The following is a 24,896-nucleotide window of genomic DNA, read 5'->3' on the forward strand; positions in this document are numbered from 1 at the left end:
CAATCGCTCCCCTGAGAGCAGTTTTGTAACTACTTGTAGCTGAATTTATTTTGCTTTACTGAAGTATGCCAGCCTGGACATTTCCTCCTGTTCTCATGCTTTCGGACTCAAGAATGCAGAAAGCACATTTGCCCCTGGAAAGCACAGCTTGCAGGATGGGAACGAGGGACTCCCCCTTGCTCTGTCCAGAGGGTGAATCACCTTGCTTCAGAGTGCTCAGTGTTCGGGGTGGGGACTGGGACGTGGGGGAGAAGCAAATGCTGCTGGTAATGGAAGTGCAATGGGCTGTTGTCTCAGCCAAATTACACTTGAACATGAAATGCCGCTGTTTATTCGGGTTGATTTCCCCACGTCCTGTATGTCGGGGCCTGAGCTATGCCCATTACAGCTATTGCTGCTGTCTGTGGGCTCTGGCCTGCGTGGGAATGTGCCATTGGGCTGGGCTTCATCAATTTGGCTGCCTCAGTTTCCCTGTAAGCCCTCACACTAATTTGCAGGCCAGAGAGACACACACGGGAATGTATACAGTGTAAGTCAATTATCGGAGTGAACAAAATCCGAAGCAACAGCGGCTGCCATTGACTGAGTGCATACTGTATTCTAGGTCCCGACGTCCCAGCTCTCAGCATCTCTGACAACAACCGTGAAAGGTAGGGATTGTTTTCTCACTTCAGAGATCAGGAGAACGAGCCTGTAGCATGTGAGTGACTTGCCTCCAGGTCTGTGTGTGACGGGGTTTGGAGGTCGGGTGGGATTCTCAAGTTGGGGAGCAGCCTTGCCCGTGAATGCCACGCCGGGGCCTCTGTGCAGGAAAGAGAAGGTGCTGTAGCTCAGAGGTGGGAGCTCTGCGGGCTACGAAGCGGAGCATCTCCTCCCTCTGCTGACGAAGCGGCCAGAGCAGCCTTCTTGCCATTAGGAGCAGCCGCTGTGGTCGACAAAGTCCTCTGGCTTATCCATCCCGTTTTCCTGGGATGTTGGTGTTTTCGCCAAGGCCACACCTGCACTTCAGCTTTGGGGTAGAATGAAGAATTTACCTCTGTAGAGTATGAGATCTTCCTTCCTGAACTTTCCCCATTTGTGTCCACACCCTCAGTTGCACCCTTAACCATTTTGGTCTGTTGGTTTCCATACGTCTACTGGTTGGCCAGCCTCTGGAGGGGTGGGACACCAGGTATTTAAAATCCTCTGCCCAACAGAATGACAAATTCTTAAAGACTGGTTGGTAGAGTTAATAATAAAAAAAGTTACTTCTTCACCTCTGTGTCTTCTACAAAGCAGCATTTTAATTCCATTAATAATTCATTTTTTCTCCTATGTCTAGTGGGAGAGACCTCAAAGCATTAAGGCTTTATTGTTCTGCTGAGCTATTCACAGGCCAATGTATTTCCTACTGCATAAGTCCATGTATCTCCCTTTTAGGGGATAGAATCATGCAGACAGCAATTGTACTAAACCAACAGCACAGAGACCCCACTTCACTCCTGGGTGCAATCTAGGGAATTCTTTTCCATTAAATAAATAGGTATTTTTACGTCTCCATACATAAAGTAGTTGGCAACATTTGTTTCCGGGCTTTCCCACATTCCTTCCAGCTGATTCTCTACATGTCTAAAGCACCTGTGTGCTATGGGCGTTATTGAAAATGTGTATATCGTGATCCCTGCCCTCAAGGAGCTTCCGATCCAGCTGGGAGTTGTGACAAAAAATAATAGAGAGTCACATGGACAATACATGGACAATACACTATCAAGACCTAAATTTTAAACCGCAGGTTGGAATCCATTGGTGAGTGGGTTGTAAAATTAGTTTAAAGGATCACAGTCAGCATTAAAAAAAGGAAAATAAGTAAAATAGGAAAGATTAATACGTATATGACATAGGAAGCTTAAGAGGTATTTGGTATGGCTTTGGCTCTGTTTTACACATTAGTATAAATAGTTCCTTACCCTAGGTCATGGCCAAATATGTTTGAACACTTCTGACAAGCTATGTGTGAGATGAGTAGAGTCAAGTGCGTGAAGGAATGCCACATGAGAAGCGGGAGTTCTTAACTTTTATTCAAGTTACGGACTTTTGAAAACGACTGGTTCTTAACTTTTATTCAAGTTACGGACTTTTGAAAACGACTGGCAATCGCCCTAGAAAACATGCATATGCCTGGCATTTTGCACATGATCTCAGTGGTTCATGGACTTCGCAGCCTCCCACTGACCTTGGTTAGAGCCCTTTGATCTGGAGATTCAAGCTGGAAGGGAGGGAGAGGAGAAAGGCTGGAGGGTCTGTGTTTCCCAGGAGAGAAGATCATCCGTCTCTCCTGGGAAGTCAGCAAAGGCTTCCAAGGAGGAGAAGCTCACAATCCAATTCATGTTTTAGGAAGATGTTTCTGGAAGCACCAAGAAGCTATGGTAATAATTATTTGAGAGATGACAGAGGCAGATAGGTAAGAGAGCACAACTGTGAAAAAAAAATCATTGGACTTGGTAATTGTTTGGATATGGGGGAAGGGAGGAGGAGGAAGTGTCTGGATGGGCCCCTGGGGTTTCGATCTTTGAGCAGACAGCCATACTAATTGCTTATCAGGAATACATACAGAAAGAAAAGTAAGTTTGGGGAGGAGTAGGAGTTTAATTCTGTAGTTAAGAGACATGCACAAGTGTATCTGGGGACGTAATAGAGTCTCCCAGCATTCTCGCTATGAAACTAAAGAGTGGGCACCCGGGAGGGCCATGTTGGGGTGGGGTCAGGGGCTGGAGGAGCTGGAAAAGGAGGGGGGCTTCAGACTTTGGGTAGGTGTGTTCTATGGTGGAACAATGTGGCAATCCTGGGGCAACAGGAGTGTTCCAAAGACCCTGAAACCCTCACTGACAACGGAAATGGCAGGCAAGGTGCGTTGGGTGAACTGGAGCAGCAAGTGAATGACACTGGGAGTGAAGCTGGGCCTTCTGGAGGCAAGGGGGCCTGTGCCCGTGGACGGCATTTGGAAATGTAGGGGAAGGGGCTCGTCTAGCCCAGTAGGGAAGGCCCAGCAGGCCGTGGCAAGGGGATGTGTGCATGTGTGCTAACGTCTAGCTCCCTCTGGAACTACAGTCGGTGAGTCTGCCCAGCCCCCTAAGCACCTGGGAGGAAGAAGGGCTTTCACCCTAGTGTTGTCTTCCCAGCCAGCGTCCCCGCTACATTTTGTTGTGCCTCTGGCCTGCTTCCGATCGCCTAGCCACTGAGCTCCTGCTGAGTATTTAGGGCTGCTTAGGGCTTGGTGCCGATACTTTGAACGTAGTGCATGGTGCTGCCCATCCAGTCCTGACTGCTGCTCACCTCCGCCCCATTCATTCCCCATTTGCCCTTGAACCCTGGACTGAGCTCTGCCAGCCTGTCTGGACCATTGCCCTGTCTCATCCAGTCCTGTGGCCCGGTGCCTGCTGAATTCCACTGACCCTACTGGTGGGAAACACAGCAGGAACCCCCGGTCTCTTCCAGGCCCAGGAACCTGATCCAACTGTGTTTGTGTCTGGTATGGAGGAAGGTGAAATAGTCAGGAATTTCATGCTCCTTCACTCTTGATAAGTGCTGCTAGGAATCTGGGTTAGAGTCAAATTTGTATTGGATGCTCTGGGTGAACTCCTTAACTATTTGTTTGTAGTATTGCTAAATATTTCCAGATGTCAGCACAGCACATATACCATGATGCTGTGATTAAAGCACTCAGTACTAAAAATTTTTTTAATCAGAAAAATGCATAAGGAGAAATAAAATCTCCCCTTTTGCCTGGAACCCACCATAAAGACCTCGCATTGTTTACCAACCACAAGAGTTTTTCCTTGGCTGGTACATATGTTTCTCCTAGCACTTTTTCCAGCTGCTCAGACACACTTTGGCAAAGTTACCCACTAGCTCCAATACCAGGATTACCCCATTCTCATTTAACAGTTCAGGAATTTGGCACCCAGAGGAAAAGCAAAGGCAAATTCAGAATTCTATTAACTCCCCAGATGGAACTAGGTAATAGTTCCAACGTCATCGGGGTTGCTGTGAAGATGGCACAGTGGAACAGTGTGTGGAAAGTGTCTAGTACAGTGCCTGGTGCCCACCTGGGCCTCAGGCAAGGCCAGCTCTTTTCCCGAGGAAGGTTGTGTAATACTGGACCAACGGATTTTCATATTGGCTGGGGCAAGGACATTGAAGCCTCTGGGTTTACCTATAGTTGAGACATTGATTGAAAATCTCGAGAATGTTATGGAAGAGAAGAAGCAGGTAGGAAGAATGGAAGTTGCAGGGCTGGAAGTTGAATCCTAGACTTCTCTCTTCCTCTTTGAGTGATGGCTAGGAAATTATAGCTGACTCTTGAACAACACAAGGGTTAGGGGCGCTGAACCCCACACAGTTGAATATTTGCTTATAATTTTTGACTTACCCCAAAACATAACTACTCATAGCCTTCCGTTGACTGGAAGTCTTAGCGATGATACGAGCAGTTGATTAACACATTTTGTAAGTGATATGTATTACATACTGCATTCTTACAATAAAGTCAGCTAGAGAAAAGAAAATGCTGTTAGGAAAATCATAAGGAGGGGAGGCCTGGGTGGCTCAGTCGGTTAAGCATCTGCCTTTGGCTCAGGTCATGATCTCAGGGTCCTGGGATCAAGCCCCACGTCGGGCTCCCTGCTCAGCGGGGAGTCTGCTTCTCCCTCTGCCCCTCCCCCCGGCTTGTGCACTCTCTCTCTCTCTCAAATAGATAAAATCTTTTTTAAAAAATGAAAATCATAAGGAAGAGAAAATACATTCACAGTTCTGTAGTGTAATAAATCCACATAAAAGTGGACCCCCACAATTCAAACCCTTGTTGTTCAAGGGACAGCTGCGGTTGTGCTGAGTCACAGTGTTTTCATTCGAAATGGGAATAATGCCTTTCTCAGAGGGCTGTGGGGAAAAGAACTAACACTGGCTAATGGGTAATTATTAAGCAGCTATTATTATTATTACTGTGACCTCTCTCGTTTCTTGCAGCAAGCTGTCACCAACACATCATGTGCTCAAATGTCTTCTTCGTTGTTACAAAGTAGTTTTACTGTAGATGCCAATGATTCATTCATTCATTCATTCATTCATTCATTCATCTAACAAACACATATTGAGTCCCTGCTACGTGCTATGTGCCGGGATCCCGCAGTCAACAAAGCTCTTGCCCTCACTCCCATCATATTCCGGTGAGAGGAGATAGACTGCGAGTGTATGGTAGGTACACGCTACCTGTACAGCTGGTTAATGACGGGTTCATCAGGGAAATCCGACTTCACCAAACTTAGGGAGCCAGTGACATATGAAATCCATGGACTTTATGCTTACTCAGGTTTTTCCAGTGGGGATGACTGCTGTTGCTCACACCTGGAGACCTTCCCCTAGTCCTGTACTTCTTGATCGGCCTTTGCCTGTTCAGGCTCAGCAAGCTCTGTTGCTCTGTGGCTCCCCAGCTTTGGCCTTGCTCCCTTTCCAGGTGATGGATATCCCTGGAGCTTGAAGGGAACATCCAACTTCTCTAGAGAAATAACCCGGGAGACTAAATTGTGCGCTGTACAGAGGACATTCTAGAGAGTTCTGATTCTTGTTTCCAGACCAAGGCATCTCCCTCATGTTTCACTCAGTCATCCCTCAAACTTGTCAGATGCTCTCATACTGTGGGGTTTTTGTTAATGAGTTTCCTGCAGCCTGGCATCTCCTTTCCCCACCTACTAAATCCTATCCATTCATCCAGGTTCAGCTCAGATAATTCCTCTGTGGCTGAGAGTGTGACCAATTCCCCAGCATCCATTCTCTTCTGATTCTGGTGGTCATAGAACCCCCGAGATTGAGCTGGATTTATGGCTAAAAACAAAACATTCCCAGCCTTCCTTGAAGCTAAGTGCAGCTATGTAACCTGGGACTGGCTCCTTGCACCCTTCTTGCTGATGGGAATGGGAACTTGGTGTCAGGACATGGTATGTTGGCAGAGCAGCAAACTGGGAGGAAGGTGCCTGGGTTCATAACATGACGCAGCTGCCCCATGAGTCCTGGACTGTTGGTGTTCAAGTAATAATCTGAGGGAAAATCAAAGTTCTCTCTGTCTCTGTCTTTCTCGAGTTATTGTTATTTTGGTTTTCATTAGAGAATCCGAAAACTGATATGCTCAAAACTCATCCTCTTCTGTGAGGTCCTCCCAACATGTCTCTACCAATGTATCCCCAAAGTGTGCATTTTTGCCTCAGTTAGAATTGTCCTTTGGCTGTTTGGGAACCCAGCGATTTGTCTGAGCTTCTAGTCCTTGATGATGCAAGCTCCTGGAGAGCAGGGATCTGTCTTATTAAATGTGGAACCCCCCTCTCAATAACCAGCACAGCACTTGGCCTGTATTCTTCATGTATTTAATGAATGTCTGCTCAGTGCATTTTTTGGTGAATGGAGAATGATTCCCTGCTTCTCCTGGACTGAAAATACTCTCTTTCTAAAGCATCTTTGCCCAATAAAAATATAATGCAAATGTATGTAATTTCAAATTTTCTTGTAGCTGCATTTTAAAAAATGCAAAAGGAACTTGGTGAAATTAGTTTTAGTTATATGTTTCACTTAGCCCTATATATTGAAATGTCCTTTTCACAAGTAATCAATATAAAAATTATTACCGAGAGTGTTTTACATTCTTTTGTTCATACTAAACCTTTGGAATCTGGTGCATATTGTACACTTTAAGCACATTTCAATTCAAACCAGCCACATTTCGAGTGCTCGATGGCCACCCGTGGAGAGTGGCTACTCTACTGGGCAGCACAGCCGGTGGGGAGAACTGTGAGCCAGGCCTGGAAGGGTGGGAACGATTTGGATGGGCTGGAAGGGCATGGGGGGAATGCCATGAGGCAGAAACAAGTAGTCTTTTCGAGAGGTTTCATAGAACTTGCTAGGCACAGGGCTCTCTGATAGACGGGGGTGCTCCATGAATCTTAGTAACTGTTGCGTGACTTTAATGTAGAAAGATTAATGTGGGAAGAGAACCACTGAAAAAACTAAAGAAGAAATGGAATCAGGAGAGGAGGGTGTTTGAGAGGAGCTCTGGGGGTCACTGAGGCCAAACTCTGGGCATAGCTAATGATATAAAGAATGAGGACACAGCCTTGGCTGAGAGACATGGTGGCGTGGGGCTGGGTTTTCACCATGACTGCCTAAGTGACCCTAGACAAGCCATTTCAACTCTCTGAAACTCAGTTTCCTCAGGAAGCCCGCCTGGAAGCAACACTCTGGTGGGCACAGAGCAATCTCTTCAAAGAAGCCAAATTCCAGGTGCACAATAAGAAGCTCACCGGCCCAGCTCTGACAACCTCGCAGGCCGCCAGACAAGGCAAGCTCCATGGATGCCCCACAGGAAGGATTTTTCCCTTGGGTTATTGAAGCAACAGGTGGTTTCCATCCAAGGTATCTGGCCAAGGAAGAATTGATTTTGCAGACAATGGAGACTGCGGACACAGGCAGTTGTGGTAGACGGAAGGCAGGAGAGAGACAATGCCTTTCCTTTTTCTCATGGAAGTCCCTTTGTGGACGTCCGGGGTCTACAAGGAATTCTGAATAGATGGGGTACAAAATACCTCAGTAGCCCAGGCTGGGCCATATAAAAGAGAAATGAGTACTCATGACTGTCATATGGGTCATTTGAGGGGGAAGCAGGAAAAGTCCCCAAGAACCCCTTTAAGGTCTCAGCTTTCCAGTACCTCAGACAAGTGTTATTTTGGCCTGCATTTATCCAGGTAATGGCTTTAGTTTTCTACATAACTTCCCACGCACAGATCTGGTCATCAAGGAAGTAGACCATTTCCACCAAGGCCATTGTGGGAGGAGGCTGTGCTAGAGGCTGATCTGGAGTTGATTTTAGGAGGGGAAACATGTCCAAGTGTCCCAAAGCTCAAGGTTCCAATCACCAGAATGTATGGATGTCCAGGGGACAATGGAACTTGTGGTCATGGTGATGGTCTGGGGAAATCTGAGTGCCGGATCCACTGGAGAATCTTAGAAACTTATGACTTCGTCCTTGGAAAGCTGCCAGTGTTTCTGGAAATGGCCGTGCTTTTGGGTGAGAGCAGCTGAGCAAATAAAAGTATTAGGTCAGGCCCAAGAGCCTGACACAAAATCACCAGGCCAGCGCTGTGAGTAAGACGTTGGCCAACCCCAAGGCCAAGTGTATCCTTGATGGAAAACTAATTCTCAAGGAGGAAGCTTGTAGTTGGATGAAGGTCCTTCTTTCTCCCTAGCTTGTAGAAACAGCCAGATTTTCCCCCCTTGTTTTCTCGGTGGAATGTTAGTTCTTTAAGACCTAGCCTGGGCCCCATGTGCCTCAATGTTTTCTAATGGTCATGCTTTCCTTGGATGGCCCCATCTTGGATGGAGGGAGAGAGTTTCTGCTGTAGCACCTGGGGTGGCCCTTGGTACAACCAAGGTGCTTGACCAATGCTTGTGTAAAGGATGCACTCATATGTTCACCTCTGAACCACTAGGGTAAAGTGGCACGTGGCACCTTCCACTTCTTCCTTCTGCCTTCATTCCTCATGCCTGGCGGCACAGGGGAAGCTGGGAGCCTGCCTTTCATGCCAGAGTCTTCGTGCTTTGCTACTCTTATCTTTCACATCATGGAGAAAATCCAATGAACCTGATGAATGTAATCATTCTGGAGTGTTAGGGATTTAATGCATCACCCCCACCCCAAGTGGCCAGTGCTGAAGGTTCAGCATTAAACCAGCTGGGTATGAATCAGGATTCTGTCTGTTATTGGCTGTGAGGCAGTGGGCTAATTCACTTCATCTCTCTGAGCCTTAGTTTTCTTATCTGAAAAACAGGGATGCTAATAATTTTTATAGCTACTTCCCGGGGTCCATAGAATTACAGGAGATGAGGAACATGGAGCTCTCAGCACAGTGGTAGGCACACTGCAAGCCCTCCAGTGTGGATACCTGGGCAAGAGTCTGAAACTTAGAGCCACGATTTTCTCTTTTGCCTTTCAGAGTATGTAACCTTTACGTTAAATGGCTGGCACTGGAGGGGAAGAAGCAGAAGGGAGATTGGGATTTGTTACAGAAAAACCCTTCGCCACTTAATGTAGTGACAAAACAGGGAGCTGACTGTACAGCTTTCATAAATACAGGGCTAGAGCTTATATTTTAGACAAGGAAAATGCACACCAGCGACACAGCCATCCTCAGTGGTGCACCAGTGGGGAGCCATGGTGTTGGTGTTGGTGGCGGTGGCGGTGGCGGTAGGGTCATCTTCCTCTGGTGCAAGCAAAACAGGGCACATGTTCTGCAGAGAATTTAAAACCGAGAATGAAATAAAGCCAAAACTGAGTCTACTTTTTATGATCACCATGCATGGACATTTTAAACCAATCTCTGATAAAAAGTCCTCCCCACAAAAAATAATGTGGTCGCTCTAAGTTCTCAATTGGCACAATGACTGTTGATTTTTAATAACATATATGTAAACTTTTGGGCATATTTTTGTTACTTATCCTTTCCTAAACATTTGTATTCTCTGTGAAAGGTAACTTGGAGAACTCCCTGTTAGGCAGTTGGCCCCCCGGAACACATGCTTACTCAGCTATGCAGTTTATTTCAGGGGTAAATTCATAATGATCTGGAAGTATCCAAGCTCACCTAGGGTGCTGTCCCTGTCTCCAATCCCTGAGGCACAACATATTCCTCTTTTTAAAAATGGTATATCAAGGGGCACCTGGGTGGCTCAGTCGGTTGGGCATCCAACTCTTAATTTTGGCTGAGGTCACGATCTCAGGGTTGTGAGATCAAGCCCCGCGACAGGCTCCATGCTCTGTGGGGAGTCTGCTTGAGATTCTCTTTCTCCCTCTCCCCCCTCAAAAAATGGTATATCAATTTAATGGAATATTATGTAATTATCAGCAAGAAAAAGATAGCTCTATATAAAATGATACAAAACCAGTCTCCAATATACAGTGTTCTGTGATGTAAGAAATACACAGAGCACTTAAAAATATTTGAAAAGGTGACATGTATGTATGTATGTATGTTTTATACATGAATAGAATATCTCTCAAGGGACAAATAAATGCTAGCCTGAATAGAAGAAAGGTAGTACATCGATCGTAAAAACAAAGGCATATTTTTGAGCTACCTCAGTTCCGTTGTGTGGCTGCTTGGAGATTCTGTGTGTGTTAAAAACGTAGAACGGGGAGGCCGGGTGTGGATGGTGAGGTGTAACATTTGTAGTTGCTGAGCACAAATGTTAATTCACAGATGAAATATTTTACTGAGTCCAAGCAATATTTTTCACACTGGCATTTATTTCTTTTTCTAAATTGTTAATTGTTCATTTTAAAGCTAACGAACTCATCAAGGGGGTAACAGCTATTACTGATTATTATGGGATTCTTAGATGAATAATTTGGCAGCACAGAGAGGGGGGTTTTAAAAAATGATTTGCTCTGGGCGTCTGACGCCCTGCATGCCTGACTTTTTAATCAGGACGTAAAAATGCTTTTCAGGCATTATTTTTCTTTTATCCTCACCAGATTTGCTTGGAAGAGCAATTTGATCAACACTTGTAATCGGTCACCTTTGGGGCCACTCCAGAGGCTTGGAGTGAATTCAGGGGCACCCACCTTATTAATCCTATCAATCTGTAAACCATTTTCTCTCCTTACAACAAGCTTCCTACTTACCGATACTATGATTACTATAAAAATTCCTTTTATTCCCGGGGTGATGTCTCAGGATGGCGCAGCCCCAGCGAAAGGAGCACCACCCACAGGCAGGGGACCCTCATTCTTTCAGTCAAGGGAGAATCTGCCAAGCTCAGCAGAGAGTCTGAGAACCCGCAGGAGGGCATGGAGTCAAAAGAGGAGGCCAGGAATAAAGCCCCTCCTGGCCTCTAGGTTTTCTTTGCATGGATCCTGTTTTCCCACAAGGGGCAGTGCTGTGCCTGGCCAGGCGCCCACACAGGAAGGCAGTGCCCCCCTCGCACCATCCATGGCAGGCCCTTCCTTCTTCGTCCCCTTCCCTGGGTGAGCCTCGCATCCTAGAATTGTAAAGTGCTCTCTCCATCTCCTCTCTGGGACTTCATGATGGACTGAGGCATGTGGCAGATGGGTTTCAGCTGTGCCAGTATGTTGGGGCCCGCCTGCCTCCTTGGGGGTCAGGAAGGAGCAGCCACAGGTCCTGGCTTTCACCTTCTGCTTTGGCCGGCTGTCTTGCACGTACCCCAGCGGGCCACACAAATACGATTTTGTATGTGTGCCCTTTTGTGCGAAATCTCGAGAAACACTGCCTTGGGGCAAAGACAATGCTGTTCTTTGCTGTTTGGGAGACACAGGATCTGTTTTATGCAAGGAAAAGGTGGTTTGACCTGTTTCATTGCCTAGTGAGCATACCTGTGGTTCCGTGGCTTCCAGATTAATTGAGTGAGCAGTGGGCAATGTGTGGCTGGCTGAAATGCATCCTCCCTGGATGTGAAGCGCGGCTACTCTTCTCTAGCTCGGGTTAACATTCTGTCTTTGTGAAGTGCTCAGAGATACAGCGGGTCTGTACTCGGGACAGTGCTTTTTCTTCCTGCAACAAAGGGGAGGCTCTGTGGCTCCAGTGCCCACGCTGTCTACAAGACATCATAGTAAGATGGTTGGGACCCCCGTTTCTGGAGAGATGGCACCACCCGTGCCCGAGGGTGATGGTGACATTTCCAGTAGGTATGACGCGTGAATGCATGTAAGCCAACCATTCCTTTGGGGGGATTTACAGGCTTCATTCACATTCTGCTGAGGTTTCGTGTTCTCTTCCCACGTGTAATGGATGAAGTGCTGGCAGCGCAGAGGGGTCGAAGCCGCCGCACAGTCTGTGGTCCGTAGTGTGCATTCCGTCAACAAACACTTGTGGAATATCTGTGCCAGGCGCTGAGCTGTGTGCAGGGTGTGCTTTCCTCGGCAAGACAGCGAGAAGAGCCATGGTAAAGGCTGAAAGAAGTTCCTGTGAGCAAAAGCTGGAGGTGTTTTGGAGTTATCTCAGGTGGTTATTTCAAGGGAAATGTAGAGTAGTGGCTTCCGTGTTTCTAAGTGCGCGTGGCCGCATTCCCTCCAAACTCGTGGGCTTGCCTCTGACATTTGCAGAGCCCAGGGCAGGAGTACAACTGGGGGCCATCACGTGCCCCAATACTTAGGAATGTAAATCAAGCCTACCAATGTTTAAATAAAATATGCTCTGTCTTCTTACTCTGAGAACACGCCCATTCATAAGGACAAAATGGAAGAATGTGTAAAGCTATAATTTTTACATGACCCAAAGGTGGAAGATATAAAAAATGGCTGAATTAATTATTATTGCATATGTTTAAATGTTTGAATGACTAACAGCATGAAGGTATATCATTTTTTAAAAAGGTTTATTTATTAATTTTAGAGAGGGAGAGAGAGTGCACACATGCAGGTAGGGAAGGTGCAGAGGGAGAGACTCTCCAGCAGACCCCCCACTGAGTGGGGGGCCAGACGTGGGGCTCCATCTCACTACCCGTGAGATCCAACATGACCAAGAGCTGGACACTTAACCAACTGAGCCACCCAGGTGCCCAACGAAGGCATATAATTTGTAACTGTTTTATGCTTATTTCCTTAAATTTTTGTCTTCATTTCAGCATGATCATGAATTCTGTGTTATTGTGAATACATTCACATAGGTTTGTTCTTTTTTAAAAAAGATTTTTATTTATTTATTTGAGAGAGAGAAAGAGAGGGAGAGGGAGAAGCAGGTTCCCCGCTAAGCAGAGAGCCCAACACGGGGCTCAATTCCTGAACCCTGACGTCATGACCTGAGCCGAAGGCAGACACTTAACCGACTGAAGCCACCCAGGCACCCCACACATAGGTTTGTTCTATCCACAGCAATGAGCTAAAGGATTTAAAAAATGTAAGTGTATATTTCATAAAAAATGTGAAGTACTTGTAAAAATATCAAAATTAATTTTTCATATGTATTTTTGAAGACAGTTTCTTATAAAACATAAAAATTAAAATTGGAAAAGGAAAAATACAGATTATAATTAATATGTGTAAAGATGTTAAAATTATTTAAAGAAAACTGAATTTTAAGTTTTAATTTTCCTTTTTTTTTTTTTTAAAGATTTTATTTATTTATTTGACAGAGATAGAGACAGCCAGCGAGAGAGGGAACACAAGCAGGGGGATTGGGAGAGGAAGAAGCAGGCTCATAGCGGAGGAGCCTGATATGGGGCTTGATCCCATAACACCAGGATCATGCCCTGAGCCCAAGGCAGAAACTTAACCGCTGTGCCACCCAGGCGGCCCTAAGTTTTAATTTTCTAAAACTTAAATCTCGGTAAATATTCGCTGATAATGCTTCATATTTCTAGCATTCAGCTCTCACTCGGTGGCTAACATAAAGGATGTGTATTATGCGTCACACATGTTACGTAGATACTGGCTTGAGAGTGACAGGCATTGTGAGGTATCTCGCCATATTTCTTAGCTGCCATATGCAGTTGTTGCAAAAAACATGTTAATTCTCAAGTAGCCCCAGGACCACGAATTGAAGCAAGGAAGCGGATGAGTAGTCCTCCCGGGAAGTGAAGTGTCAGAGGGGAAAGAGCTGACACGTTAACGTGCTTGTCTTTTCTCTCCCCTGCATGCATCTGCTGGTCAAATCCTCTCTGCACTCTGAAATACCATCCTGCCTCATATCGGGTGGCCCCAGTACAACCCACAGACCTCCATGGTGCTTGGACACAGTGGGTTTTTCTTTTTTCCCAAGGACGTGGGGCAGAAGATACAGAGAAGCTTTGGAGAAGTGGTTTCCTGGGGCTTAAGCTGTGTTGGTCACAGGAGTGGATGTTAGGGTGGTGAATGAGGCTTTGCTAGCCCCGAGCACTGGATCCCCGGCAGCGGAGGGGGCCGTGTGAGCATTAACATTGTTCTTGTGAGTGTGGAACTGTCTAAGCCACGGGTCTCAGGGCAGGATCTCTTTCTCCCCAGTCTCTCGGTGGTGCAGCAAGATCCCAGGAAGGACTTCCCACTCGGTGATTCTTCTTCCCTTCTGGTGGCTCTGCCCTGCCTACTTCCGGGAGATGGGGACCTTTCAAGAGGCCTGGCCTGCCACGTGGCCCATTTCTGTCCTGGTCGCTTCTTGGAACAGTGCAGTGTCGGAGTTGAAGTAACGGTTGTGCACTTGGCCGGGAGTGAGTGTCCTTGTGTGGTCTGCGTGAAGTTGCAATATGTGTAGGCCTTGTACAGAGGCGCACTGTCCTCTTAGGGCTGGGCTGCACTACGTGAGCCTCCTGGCTGCAGCAGAATGTCTGCTCTCACCCTGGTCCTAAAGATTTTATTTATTTATTTATTTGCTAGAGAGAGAGGCAGAGGGAGAGAGGGAATCCCAAGCAGGCTCTGCTCTAAGCACAGAGCCCCATGCGGGGCCTGATCCCACAACCCCAAGATCATGACCCGAGCCAAAACCAAGAGTTGGAAGCTCAACTGACCGAGTCACCCAGGCCCCCCTATCACCCTGGTTTAAGCCCTCATCCCCAGGCTAGCCTGGCTGTGGCCAATAGTGGGAAGGGCGTGCTTTGTGCTGACTCCCCATGGTGCTTCTGTGGTGAAATTCACAGATGCAATGATGGTGCTGTGTTTTCATCTGTCTTGTTGCTGATTTCAGAGCTGAACTGGAATATTCTGTGTGCATGTGAAAAAGAAGTTATGTTCCACTGAAACACAGGGAAATAATAACAGGACCATCGTCACAGCCAATGGCATTTATCAGGTGCCTTTACTGTAGCTGTAGGTCCTGCAGGGAGGAAGACAGTCTTCACCAGTCAGCTGGGACAACGGTGAGAAGATGGCGGGCCAGGTGTATCTAAAACCATCAGGGCCTCTTTTCCCACTCAGCCGGCCTGTCAACGCCATCCCAGAACCTGCTCGGTGGTGCTTCATCCCCACCCTGTCTGGGGCATGGCTGACCTGGCCTTCGCCCTCTGCGTTCTTGACCTCACTTCCTATTCGCTGGATCTTCTTTCCCCCAGATCCCGAGCTCCATCATTTCATCCCCACCTGATCACTTCATCCGGACTCCTGATTCCTCTCCTGATTGATTACAGTTGTTCCAGCAGCTTCCTTGGACATAAGACAAAAGATACGGAGAAGACATTTGAAATCCTTGCTCCTGAGGGTCTGATAGATCGAGACAGACATTCCCACCCAGAGAAAAAGCACACAGGCAAAGTTTTTTTAAAAAAGTGACCGCACGGGTAGACGCTCTGGCCCACACAACCTTTAGGGTGGGTGTCCATGCCACAGAGGCTCACAGGGAGAGGAGCAGCAGGACCCCGTGGCCTTGCCCCGCAGGGCCCTGCTGGCCGCTATCCCTCCGATCCCCTGGCAGCCTCACCCTTTGAGGAGGCTCCAAAGCTCTCACAGTGAAAACGCGTGACTGTAATGACTCCCGCTCTTCGTTTGTCTCGTCCACAAACCGAGCTTTATGCCTGGTGAAGTCAGGTATGTCTCACGGCCCGGTCAGAATATATGTAGGTTGTGCTGTCTTGTGGTTGTTCTCAAGGATACCCCATTTCCCTGGTTTCACAGATGTTTTAGTTGGATTTTATTTTTAGACTGCCTCAGTCAAAAACATCTTCACAAACCAGTAGACTCACGTCAATAGTTCACTGTGGACAGTTGCCTGACTCCGTTTGGCAGCCCATGCTGGGGCTCAGTCTCCCTGGGCCCCTCATGCTTCCCTCCCATTAGTGTCAGTGGGAGCCTCGGCAGACAGACTGAGGCCAAGGGAAGGTGGGCCCCTGTGGCTGTGCTGTGGGGCCGCGCTGTGGGGTCACGAGCATCGCAGAGCGGAAAGCTGGTGCACAGGGAGAGTCGTAAATGGTGCATTGCAAGCCATATGCTGCCTTAGATTGCATTCACATCAAGACGTACAGCATCTTGTTATCAGACAAGGCAAGACACAACACTCAGCAGGAGGAGATAGCAGCCGCAGTGATCATCAGAGTCATCTTCTTGTCCCTGCTGTTGCCTGGGTGTTCAATCTGGCAGGAATTCTGATCAGGTCAGTGTAGGGAAGTGTGACAACGCCTTGTGCTGTGGACCAACGGATGGAGGGAAGCTCTCTCTACACGCCGAAGCTGAAAGATGTTTGGATTTCTGCTGCCTGGCTAGAGGATTCCTGCAGGAACTGGTTGAGATCCTCAGGCCTAGACCAGTGTACCCTCCAGGGCCTCTCTGGTTGAGGGCCTTACAAAGACCAAATCCTGGAGGGGGGCCGCTTTGAGACCCATCTGTGAGAATACGTGGCTGAGAGTGCAGCAGAAGGCGACCAGGAGCCCAGTGGATGTGCGGGGCCTGACAGCCTCCCCTCCAGGGGTAAGCCATCACCCAGCAGGAACCTGGCAACCGAATGCACAGTTGTGTCCCCTGTTGGGGCGCGGGCTTGACTCTGCATTGTTGCACTACCTGAATCAGGGTTTTGTGACTGTGGGGGCTCTCCTGTGACGAGTTCTGTAGAGCTGAGGTCCCAGCTCAGCCTCTGTGGTGCAAGTGAGAGAGAAAAGCCCTCGCTAGTGGCTGGAAGGCAGAGGAGCAGAGGAGGAAGGAAGGGAGCCCCTTTGCCTGTGGCCTTGCCACACCTCCCTGAAATTCACATGGATTCGGTAGAAGATCCCATCTTGCTGAACTCCTCACTGGCAGGAAGGGGTCAGGGTGTTAAAATGTTCTCGCATGTTAGGGGACAGCCTTTTGGGGGAAAAGGTAAAAGTGGAAATTCAGGCTAGAGACTCCATAGAGAGCTTTACTGGAGTTCCTTAATGGGTGGAGCCTCATGTTTGGGCTGGTTGTCCCTGGGCACGGGCCTGGTGGAAGTCTAATGAGTTCTAGTGCAATTATCTAACGAAGGAGGCAGACTAGAGGGATTTTAGGACACACTCTGCACCCAAGATTCTGTGTGGTCAGTGAGGGGGTGAGTGCATGCTCTGTCTTCTGGGACACCTGAGTTTAAGTCCTATTTCCCAGGTTTTTTTTTTTTTTTTTTTTTTTTTTTTTGCTGTGCAGCCTGAGGCAAGTTACTTAACCTCTCTGAATTTCAATTTCCTTATTCCTAAAATGGTATAAGAAGTAGGCTGCTTATAGTGGATGCTGAGTAAATGGTGGTTGCATTCCCTCCCTCTTCTTCTTTGAGTTGGCAGAGGCCCATGGTCAACACAATCCCTCCTTCTCTGGAGTGCACTCTACCACGGACTCAAGTCTCCTTCCCACACCAGGAGCGAGAATGTCCAGATAGAGTGTAATTCAGATGGAAGGCACTGGCTGTCTTTGAGGACAGGTGTTCTCCCTCTGCTAGGCCGGCTCAGAGTCCGTGGCCTCTTTTGGTGCTTACAGACCCCAGGTTCCCCTGACCGTCACACCCTCAAAGGGGCTGGCTCATTTGTGGCTGGCAGAGCTGGATTTTCTGTTGGCTTGCATGGCACTTGGCTTTCTCAGTGCAAATCATTGTGTGCTGCTTTGCATGATGCCCCTGCTTTGCGTGTAGCCTCCTCCTGCCCTACCAGCCTGCCCCAGGCTCACCAGATGAGATGGGAAAGAAGGCAGAGAGAAGGAAAGCTTGCAGTCTCTCTGACCTCCGTTAAAATCTTGACTGTGCTGGTGGTTAGCTGTGCAATGTTAGACATGTCCCTGAACACCCGAGCCCGAGCATTCTAGTCTGTAAAGCAGGATATTAATTCCTTCTTGGCAGGAGTATTGTAAATATCAAAGGCAGTGAAGTATCTGGCACATGGGAGGCATTTGATAATAATATCCTTGTTATTCAGAGCAATGTTCTCATGCCCTTAAATCATTCTCTTTAAATAATTAGAACCCCGTTCTCAAAGTGTGGCTCCTGGGACAGTAGCCTCAGCATCTCCTGGAGCTTGGTGGAGACACGGATCCCCAGCCCCACCCAGGACTCCTGATTCAGAAGCCCTGGGGGCAGGCAGCCTCCGCAGTCCATGTTCTCACGGCCTTCAGGGGACTGTGATGCACCACCAAGTGGGAGAACCTCTGAATTAGAAAGATTCTTCAAAACCTCGTCTTTCGAGGTCATTTCTCTTGCCTGCCTGGTGATGCCTCTTGCTCCTGGATGTGATTTGTAGGGTTTATCAACCTCAAGAGCCATGGAGGCCGGTGCAGATCCCTGTGTCCTGGGGCTGAGTATACGCCAGCCTGAATGCAAGAGAAGGCCTCCAGAACCCTTGTGCCAGCCTCCTCCCGTCTTCTGGTCAGTGTTCTGGGCTTTGCTATCCCCCATCACCCCCCACCACCAGGAGGGCTGCTCTTCCTCCTGGGCTGGGAGCAGAAGTGTGCAGACCCTGTGCTGCTCTGTTCTCCTCCAGCCCGAGCAAAGGCACTTGCTCTCATCTTGGCTCTGCTTCCCAGGGGAAGGGCCGGCCAGGGTGGATGCATCTGCATTACCCAGGTATGCTGCCGGAACGTACTTCTTGAATGGATGCTGCCAAGGCGCCTGGACTGGTACCGTGCCTGAGCCCAGACAGCGTTATTAGTACCGTATGGCGGCTCTAATTTTAGGGGAAACCTGATGCCTTGGGGTTGCTGTGTTCTGTTGAGCAGCCTTTTAGAGGATGTGCTGATTCCTTTCATGTGGTTTGTTATCCTGCTCACTGAATTCTTGGATGGGGCACATCCGAGCAACCGACACCAATAACACTCGACTCCGAGTTTTGTGATCAGCCGTCATTCCTGAGGGTCTCCTAGATACCAGTCACGCCACAAGGGGCCACAGAGCGTTGGCAGCCTGGCATGGCTTCTGTTCCGAGGATGGAACGTCTCCAACAGCTCCCCAGAGTGTTTCAAGTACCCAGATGTCTAGTGTCATCAGTGGACCTGGCCTCAGTGGGAGTCCTCAGGGTTTCACTTCTCTTTTCAGACACAGTGTGGTTTTGCAGGGAGGCAGATCCGGGTTTGGTTTGGGCTCTGCCACTCACTAGTTGTGTGACCTGGGGAAAGTTACTCAACATCTCTGAGCCTCAGTTCCCTTCTCTCTCCAATGGTGGTAAGAACCCTTGCAGGGCTGTTGGGGATATTGCAAGAGGTCTAAAGTAAGGTGTCTGCACATGGTAGGCAATCCATAAACTACTCTTCTTCTTCTTATTGTTTCTATTATTATTAATATTTGTCTCTGGGTGAAGCCTTGGAAAAGGCAATATACCTCTCCTACGGAAAAATAACTTTGGAGGAACTGTTTCAAAATTTTAATGGAAGAAAGATGAAAAAGCTTTCAGAAGTAGAAAGCACAGGTCCTTCCAGGAATGTCTGAGTTTCTTGTTTCATTGTCCCTCACAAGGTGCCCCTCTGGTGAGTCCCATATAGCACTCCTTCTGGACACCGGGTGAGGGATATCCGCCCCAAACCAGGCCCTGGAGCCACAGTCCAGCCTGTCAGCGACCATGGGGCTGACTCAGGATGCTAGCGCGCTTGGCCGTCCGTTCTCCTTCTATGAAACATTTGTCTGGAACCACTTGAGTGACAACAGTGAAAGCTCTGGCTAGCTGAGCAAAGAGTTCGAAGAACCGGTTCTTGATTTTTCACTGTGATCTCACAGTGAACCCTTTGGGGCAGATGTAGCTGTCCGGATGAAAGGACAGGTGAGACTGTGTCTAGAGAGTTCCACGCAGGAGGAAGCCACTGGAACAGAGCCATGCCATGGAGGCCGATGGCTCCCACGTGAGACTGGCCTTGGGTGGGTGTGTGTGATTCCCGGGGATGCTCAGCAAAGCAGGTGTTTTGAAGGCAGAGTTAGTAATTAGGTAAATTCATTCAAACAGGCTATTCTTAAATACAAGCAGAACAGTGGAATAGACTTGTAAAAACATTTAGATTCTTTTCAGCATGGTGACAGTTTTTTTTTTTTAATTTCATTGACACTTCTTTTTTGCATGATTTTTATTGTGGTAAAATACACTTAATATAAAACTTACCACTTGAGCCATTTTTTAAAAAAGATTTTATTTGACAGAGAGAGAGAGAGAGAGGGCGATCGCACACAAGCGAGGGAAGGGGCAGAGGCAGAGGGAGAAGCAGACTCCCCGCTGAGCAGGGAGCCCAATGTGGGGCTTGATCCCAGGACCCTGAGATCATGGCCTGAGCCGAAGGCAGATACTTCACCAACCAAGCTACTCAGGTGTCCCGAATTTGAGCCATTTTTAAGTGTACAGTTCAATGGCATTGGGTGCGTCCACACTGCTGTGCAGCCCTCGGCACTGTCCATCTCCAGAACTTTTTTATCTTCCCAAACTGAGCCTCTGCCCTCGCGAAGTACTAACTCCCTTCCCCACTTCTCCCAACCCCTGGTAAGCACCATTTGTTCCACTGAAACTTTTGTAAAGACCAAAGGAAGCTTCTAGAAGATAGTAGAAGGTGCTTCAAATAACTGCCTCCTTCAACGGTATATTTCGGAAGTCTGTCTTCTTCATAGAGGAACTTTGACCCCTCAGATGTAGGCACAAAACAAAGGCTTGAATGTACGCGGAAATGTTTTGCCCCTTCGGGCAACTGTGCATGCCTTTGCTTTGCACTTGTTGAAGAGAGCAAGCCATGTTTATGGAAGAACACTTGCAAAGAAGAAAGACTTGGAACGGAGCACCGTCTTCCTGAGTTGTTGACAGCTGTTCTTCATTGGAAATCTCAGTGGAAACAAAGAAATCTCGCAGCATTGTTTTCACATGAGCATGTGAAGTGGCTTCCTTCCAAAGCTGGGCTGATTTAGGTACCTGGGCTCTGCGGCCAAAGCCTCCTGCACGGTCTCCGTTTCTTCCCCGTGGCTATTGTTGACGCAGCTGTGGGACGGTCTGGTGTGCATCCTGAATCCTCGGTCGCTTCCACTCGCTGGGAGTCCCAGGTTTCTAGGCTAGGTCACTGTCTCTTCCTGGAGCGCTGGCGGCTCCGTGTGCAGGCGGCGGGTGTCTAGAGGCAAAGCAAGCTCTCCATTGTTGAGAAGGTTCGCGGGGCTTTCTCAGAATCCAGGGGCCGTGGCAGCCGACCCAGATTTCGGTGGAAAACCACTGCAGTAGGAAGGGAGGAGGAATCTGGGGGCATTTAAGAGAAGTTGACGTTTTCCCCAACTCGGCATCATTGGTTTTCCTCTTTGTGAGATCTGTGGCATGCGAGCTGGCCTCTTTCGGGCCCTGGGCACCGTGTGGCAGAGCCGCTCACCTCTCCTGGATGCTGACTCATTGTGTGCCCTGCTGAGTCATTTCATGTCTCATTTTTTTCCATCCATAAAGTGGGGTTAATAACACCCATCCTGGTTGTAAGACTCAAATGAGACAACATATGTGAAAGTGATTTGAAAATCATAAAGTGCTTTCCAAGTGAGGTGTGGTGGGCCTGGCGGTGAGTGGGGTGTGCGGTGTTAGAGGTGTGGGTGGGGGGTGTCGAGCCTCTGGTTGTGCCGTATCTCCTGGGCGAGGGCTCCCATGACACCCTCACTCTGGTCATCCTGGCTCAAATGCCACTTCCTCCAGGATGTCCTCCCTCAGCTTCCAGGCACCTGGACTCCCACATTGGCCACACTGCTTTGGGGTTGCTTATTTCACTGCCCCCCAGCAGACCATAGAGTCCATGAGGGCAGGTGCCCATACGGATCTCCACTCCAGCACCAGTGTTCACTGACTTCCCTGCTTGGCCACTCGCTAGCTGTGTGACCTCAGTTTTCCTGTCTGGTGAGTGGGTATTTATGTCCCCCTCTTGAGGTCTGAATGAGGACTGACACAGCAGGTGTAGAACACGTGTGCCGCCTGGGAGTGCTCAGAGCAGAGGTCCTGGAGTCCTGGCGTATTCAGTCCATGGAGGCAGGCTCCTAGGGGGCTGACATTATTGTGTTTGATGTGACTTCCCTCATTCCTGATTTATTGCTGTCGCCGTGTGTGTTCTTTGCAAGTCCTTCTACTCTGGCCTCATCACGGATACATCCTTGATCACAGTCACGTGCTCAAGCCGAGCAACCTTGGGGCTAAATTCTTTGAACCCGTGTTTACTTATGTCACCAGATTGAGCAATGGGATTGTCGCATTCCTTTATGGGACAAGGACATTTGACCAAGTGGTTTGGATGCAGAATTTGGGATGCGTGAGCGGCATGTAATCCTGTGCTTGACTAAGTATGTTTACACAGAGAGTTTTGTCCTGCAGACACGGGACTGGGCACACGACATACCTGAGGTCGCTGTGAGAAAGTGTCAGGCCAGCCTGGAGGGGTCTCATCTCGGAAAGCATGGAGATTTCAGGCCTGAGCCAGGGGCTTAGGAGCCCCAGTTACTAGGGGAGAGGGGCTGCTGGCTGGGCAAGGGTGGGCTGGCTCGTGCTGTGGGTCCCTTTCCTGGGCAAGGGAAGGCCATGGAGCAAGGGACATTCTGAAACACTGAGAGGAGGCTTGGGGCTGACTGTGGACCTAGCTAAGATTTGGGAAAGAGCTGGCAAGCAAGCAGCAGGAAAGTGTTCTGGAAGCATCGCTTGGAGCCACTGTGTGTGTGTGTGTGTGTGTGTGTGTGTGTGTGTGTGATTTGCGTGGGTGTAGGCAGGAAAGGAGCCTTCTACTCAGGATAGTAGCAGCACCCAGGGTCCCCAGATCATCGGGAGAGACCCAGTGTGGGCAGATGGCAGCAGGAGCTGCGTGAGGATGTGGTGATGGGGTGCTTGGAAACTGTGTAACCCACTCCCCATCCGGATGCTCAAATCCCCCTTAAAATGGCCCAGCTGAACAGTGAGACACCCCATGTCCGGTACTTCCAGGGGCAGGATAGCCCAATTCGATCCGTTCTTTATTTTTCCAGTGGATTTTATTTGAGGCACAACTGACATGCAATAAAACGTGTAGATACGCACAGCTCAGTAACTGCACAACTCACTAAACAATCATGTTGGCACCCACCCATGTAACCACCTCCCAGATCGAGATAGAGAGGGTTTTCACCATCCCAGCGGGTTTCTTCATATTCCTTTCCAGGAAACAACCCCGCTACCCACCTGAGGGCCTCACTTTTCTGACTTTGATCACCTTAGGTTAGTTTTGCCCGTTCTTGAAATCGGTAGGACTAGGATCCTGTAGTCACACTTGTTTGTGCCCAGCTGGTGTATCTGTTCACATGGCACAGCTCCTCATGTCATCACAGGGAGCCTCCCCTGGTGGACACACCTCTGCCCCATTCCTACCTCAACTCACGTCCCAGGGAGCCCCTCTCCCAGCCCAGCTCCCCACTCCAGCCCTCCAGTCCTGGCTCTCCTCGATGGTGCAGTGTGGCCGGAGCCCTGGTGTGCCTTGACTATGGGGAGGACTCAGGATCGATGCGCTGCTGCTGGCGGCACAGAAACAGCCTCCCCCACGGAGCGGGGCTCAAAGAGCAAGGAGAGTTGGCTTTTCTTAGCTCCAGAAAGAGGAAGGCCACAGCCTAGAGTTTGGAGAGGCAGACTGGCGATGAATGTGAACACTAGCTCTATGACCTTGAGAAAGGCATTCGACCTTCCTGGGTCTCTCAATTTTCTCTTTCCCAAAATGAAGGGGTTGTTGGATTAGAGGATCTCCCAGGTTCCTTGTGATCCAGAGTCCATGATCCTGAGTCCTCCCCACCCGGGTTCATCCATACATCCTCCGTGCATCTGTGGTTCTCAAGTGAAGTATCCGCTGAGCGTGTGTGTGTGTTTATCCCATCCTGAAGTTCGACATTCCTGCAGACCTCATTTATTTTATACTCTGGGCTTGAAAAAAAGACATTCCAACAGCAGGGATTCTAGGCTGGTGGAGGGCTGGCCTCCTTGTACTGATTGATGAGGGGCTTTTTTTTCTCCCAGCTGACCTCGGGGGCTTGCTCCTACCCTCTGGCAAAGGGCTATCTGGTGGTCCTCTCTATAGAAGTTTCCAGAAATGGATGAAAGGACAGTTCTGTTTGGAGAGTATTTTGATGTCTTCGTTCAGTAGTTTTTAGAAGGTCTTTAGACTCCAAAAAAATCTGTATTTTGGGATTCACTTCAAAATGGGGCCCTCGGGGGAAAAAATGCGGCCCTCGGACTCCATGGTGAAGCCGCCTAAGGGTGATTCAACCATCGGCTGTGGGCCAGCTCCCGGGCTGCCATGCTCCATTTCCCATCTGTAAGATGGGTGAATAATCCTTGCTTTACCTTGATTGTTGTCATCTTCCAATAAAACACAAACCAGAGAAAAGATATTGTTCCAGTGACTCTGAGGGGTAGGCCAGTGGGTTTGGTCAAGTGTTCAACTGGGGAGTGAACTGATTCTGGTTTTTGTGTCCTGGTTTGACCAGAGCCCAGGGATTTGAGAGGGATCTTTCATTTCTTCCTAGCGGTCTTTCCGCCTTATCTCTGCTCTTTTCTTCCAAACACCACCCTCTCTCTTACCTCTGCTGCTACAGAGTGCCTTCTAACGAGCCCTCCTCTCTCTCTGCCCTTGGACACCCACTTATCCCTCGAAGGAAGTGCGTGAGTCCAGCCTAGGGATCTGACTGTGGTACCACCTCTGGGTACCAGCGTGTCACTGTCCCCAGGACGCCACAGGTGTGCAGGGGCCTGCTGACCTGTACACATGGGCTTCTTTGCTACCAGCTGGCTCAGGATATTTAGAACCATGGCCTGTCATGGCTAGGTAGGACTTCTTCGATTTCTTAAGTGAAAGCTGAACACACTGCAGCCCAGAGGGGTGGAATCCCCTGCTCCGGGCCCCTGGATGGTGTGCTCTGATTTACCTTTGCATTAGCTCTTTCAACCTGCTGTCTCTGATTGCTCTATGCTCGTTTATGTGGGTTTGCTTTGTCTTAGGCTCTTTGAGGACCTGGACTAAGCCTCACACAGGTACTCCA

At 48.7% G+C, this 24,896-nt stretch overlaps 1 protein-coding gene across 1 annotated transcript in view; it reads left to right on the top strand.

Moving 5' to 3' along the window:
* LOC105240843 overlaps window positions 1-24,896 on the top strand; it is a 196,594-nt gene that overhangs the window by 132,173 nt on the left and 39,525 nt on the right. The window contains exons 4-5 of the mRNA XM_034662502.1: window positions 605-650; window positions 14,015-14,217. Coding sequence (XP_034518393.1) covers window positions 605-650; window positions 14,015-14,217 — 249 coding nt within the window. The remainder of the gene's footprint in view (window positions 1-604; window positions 651-14,014; window positions 14,218-24,896) is intronic.

This window comes from Ailuropoda melanoleuca, chromosome 6, assembly GCF_002007445.2.
Source record: "Ailuropoda melanoleuca isolate Jingjing chromosome 6, ASM200744v2, whole genome shotgun sequence".
Taxonomy (NCBI): Eukaryota; Metazoa; Chordata; class Mammalia; order Carnivora; family Ursidae; genus Ailuropoda; species Ailuropoda melanoleuca.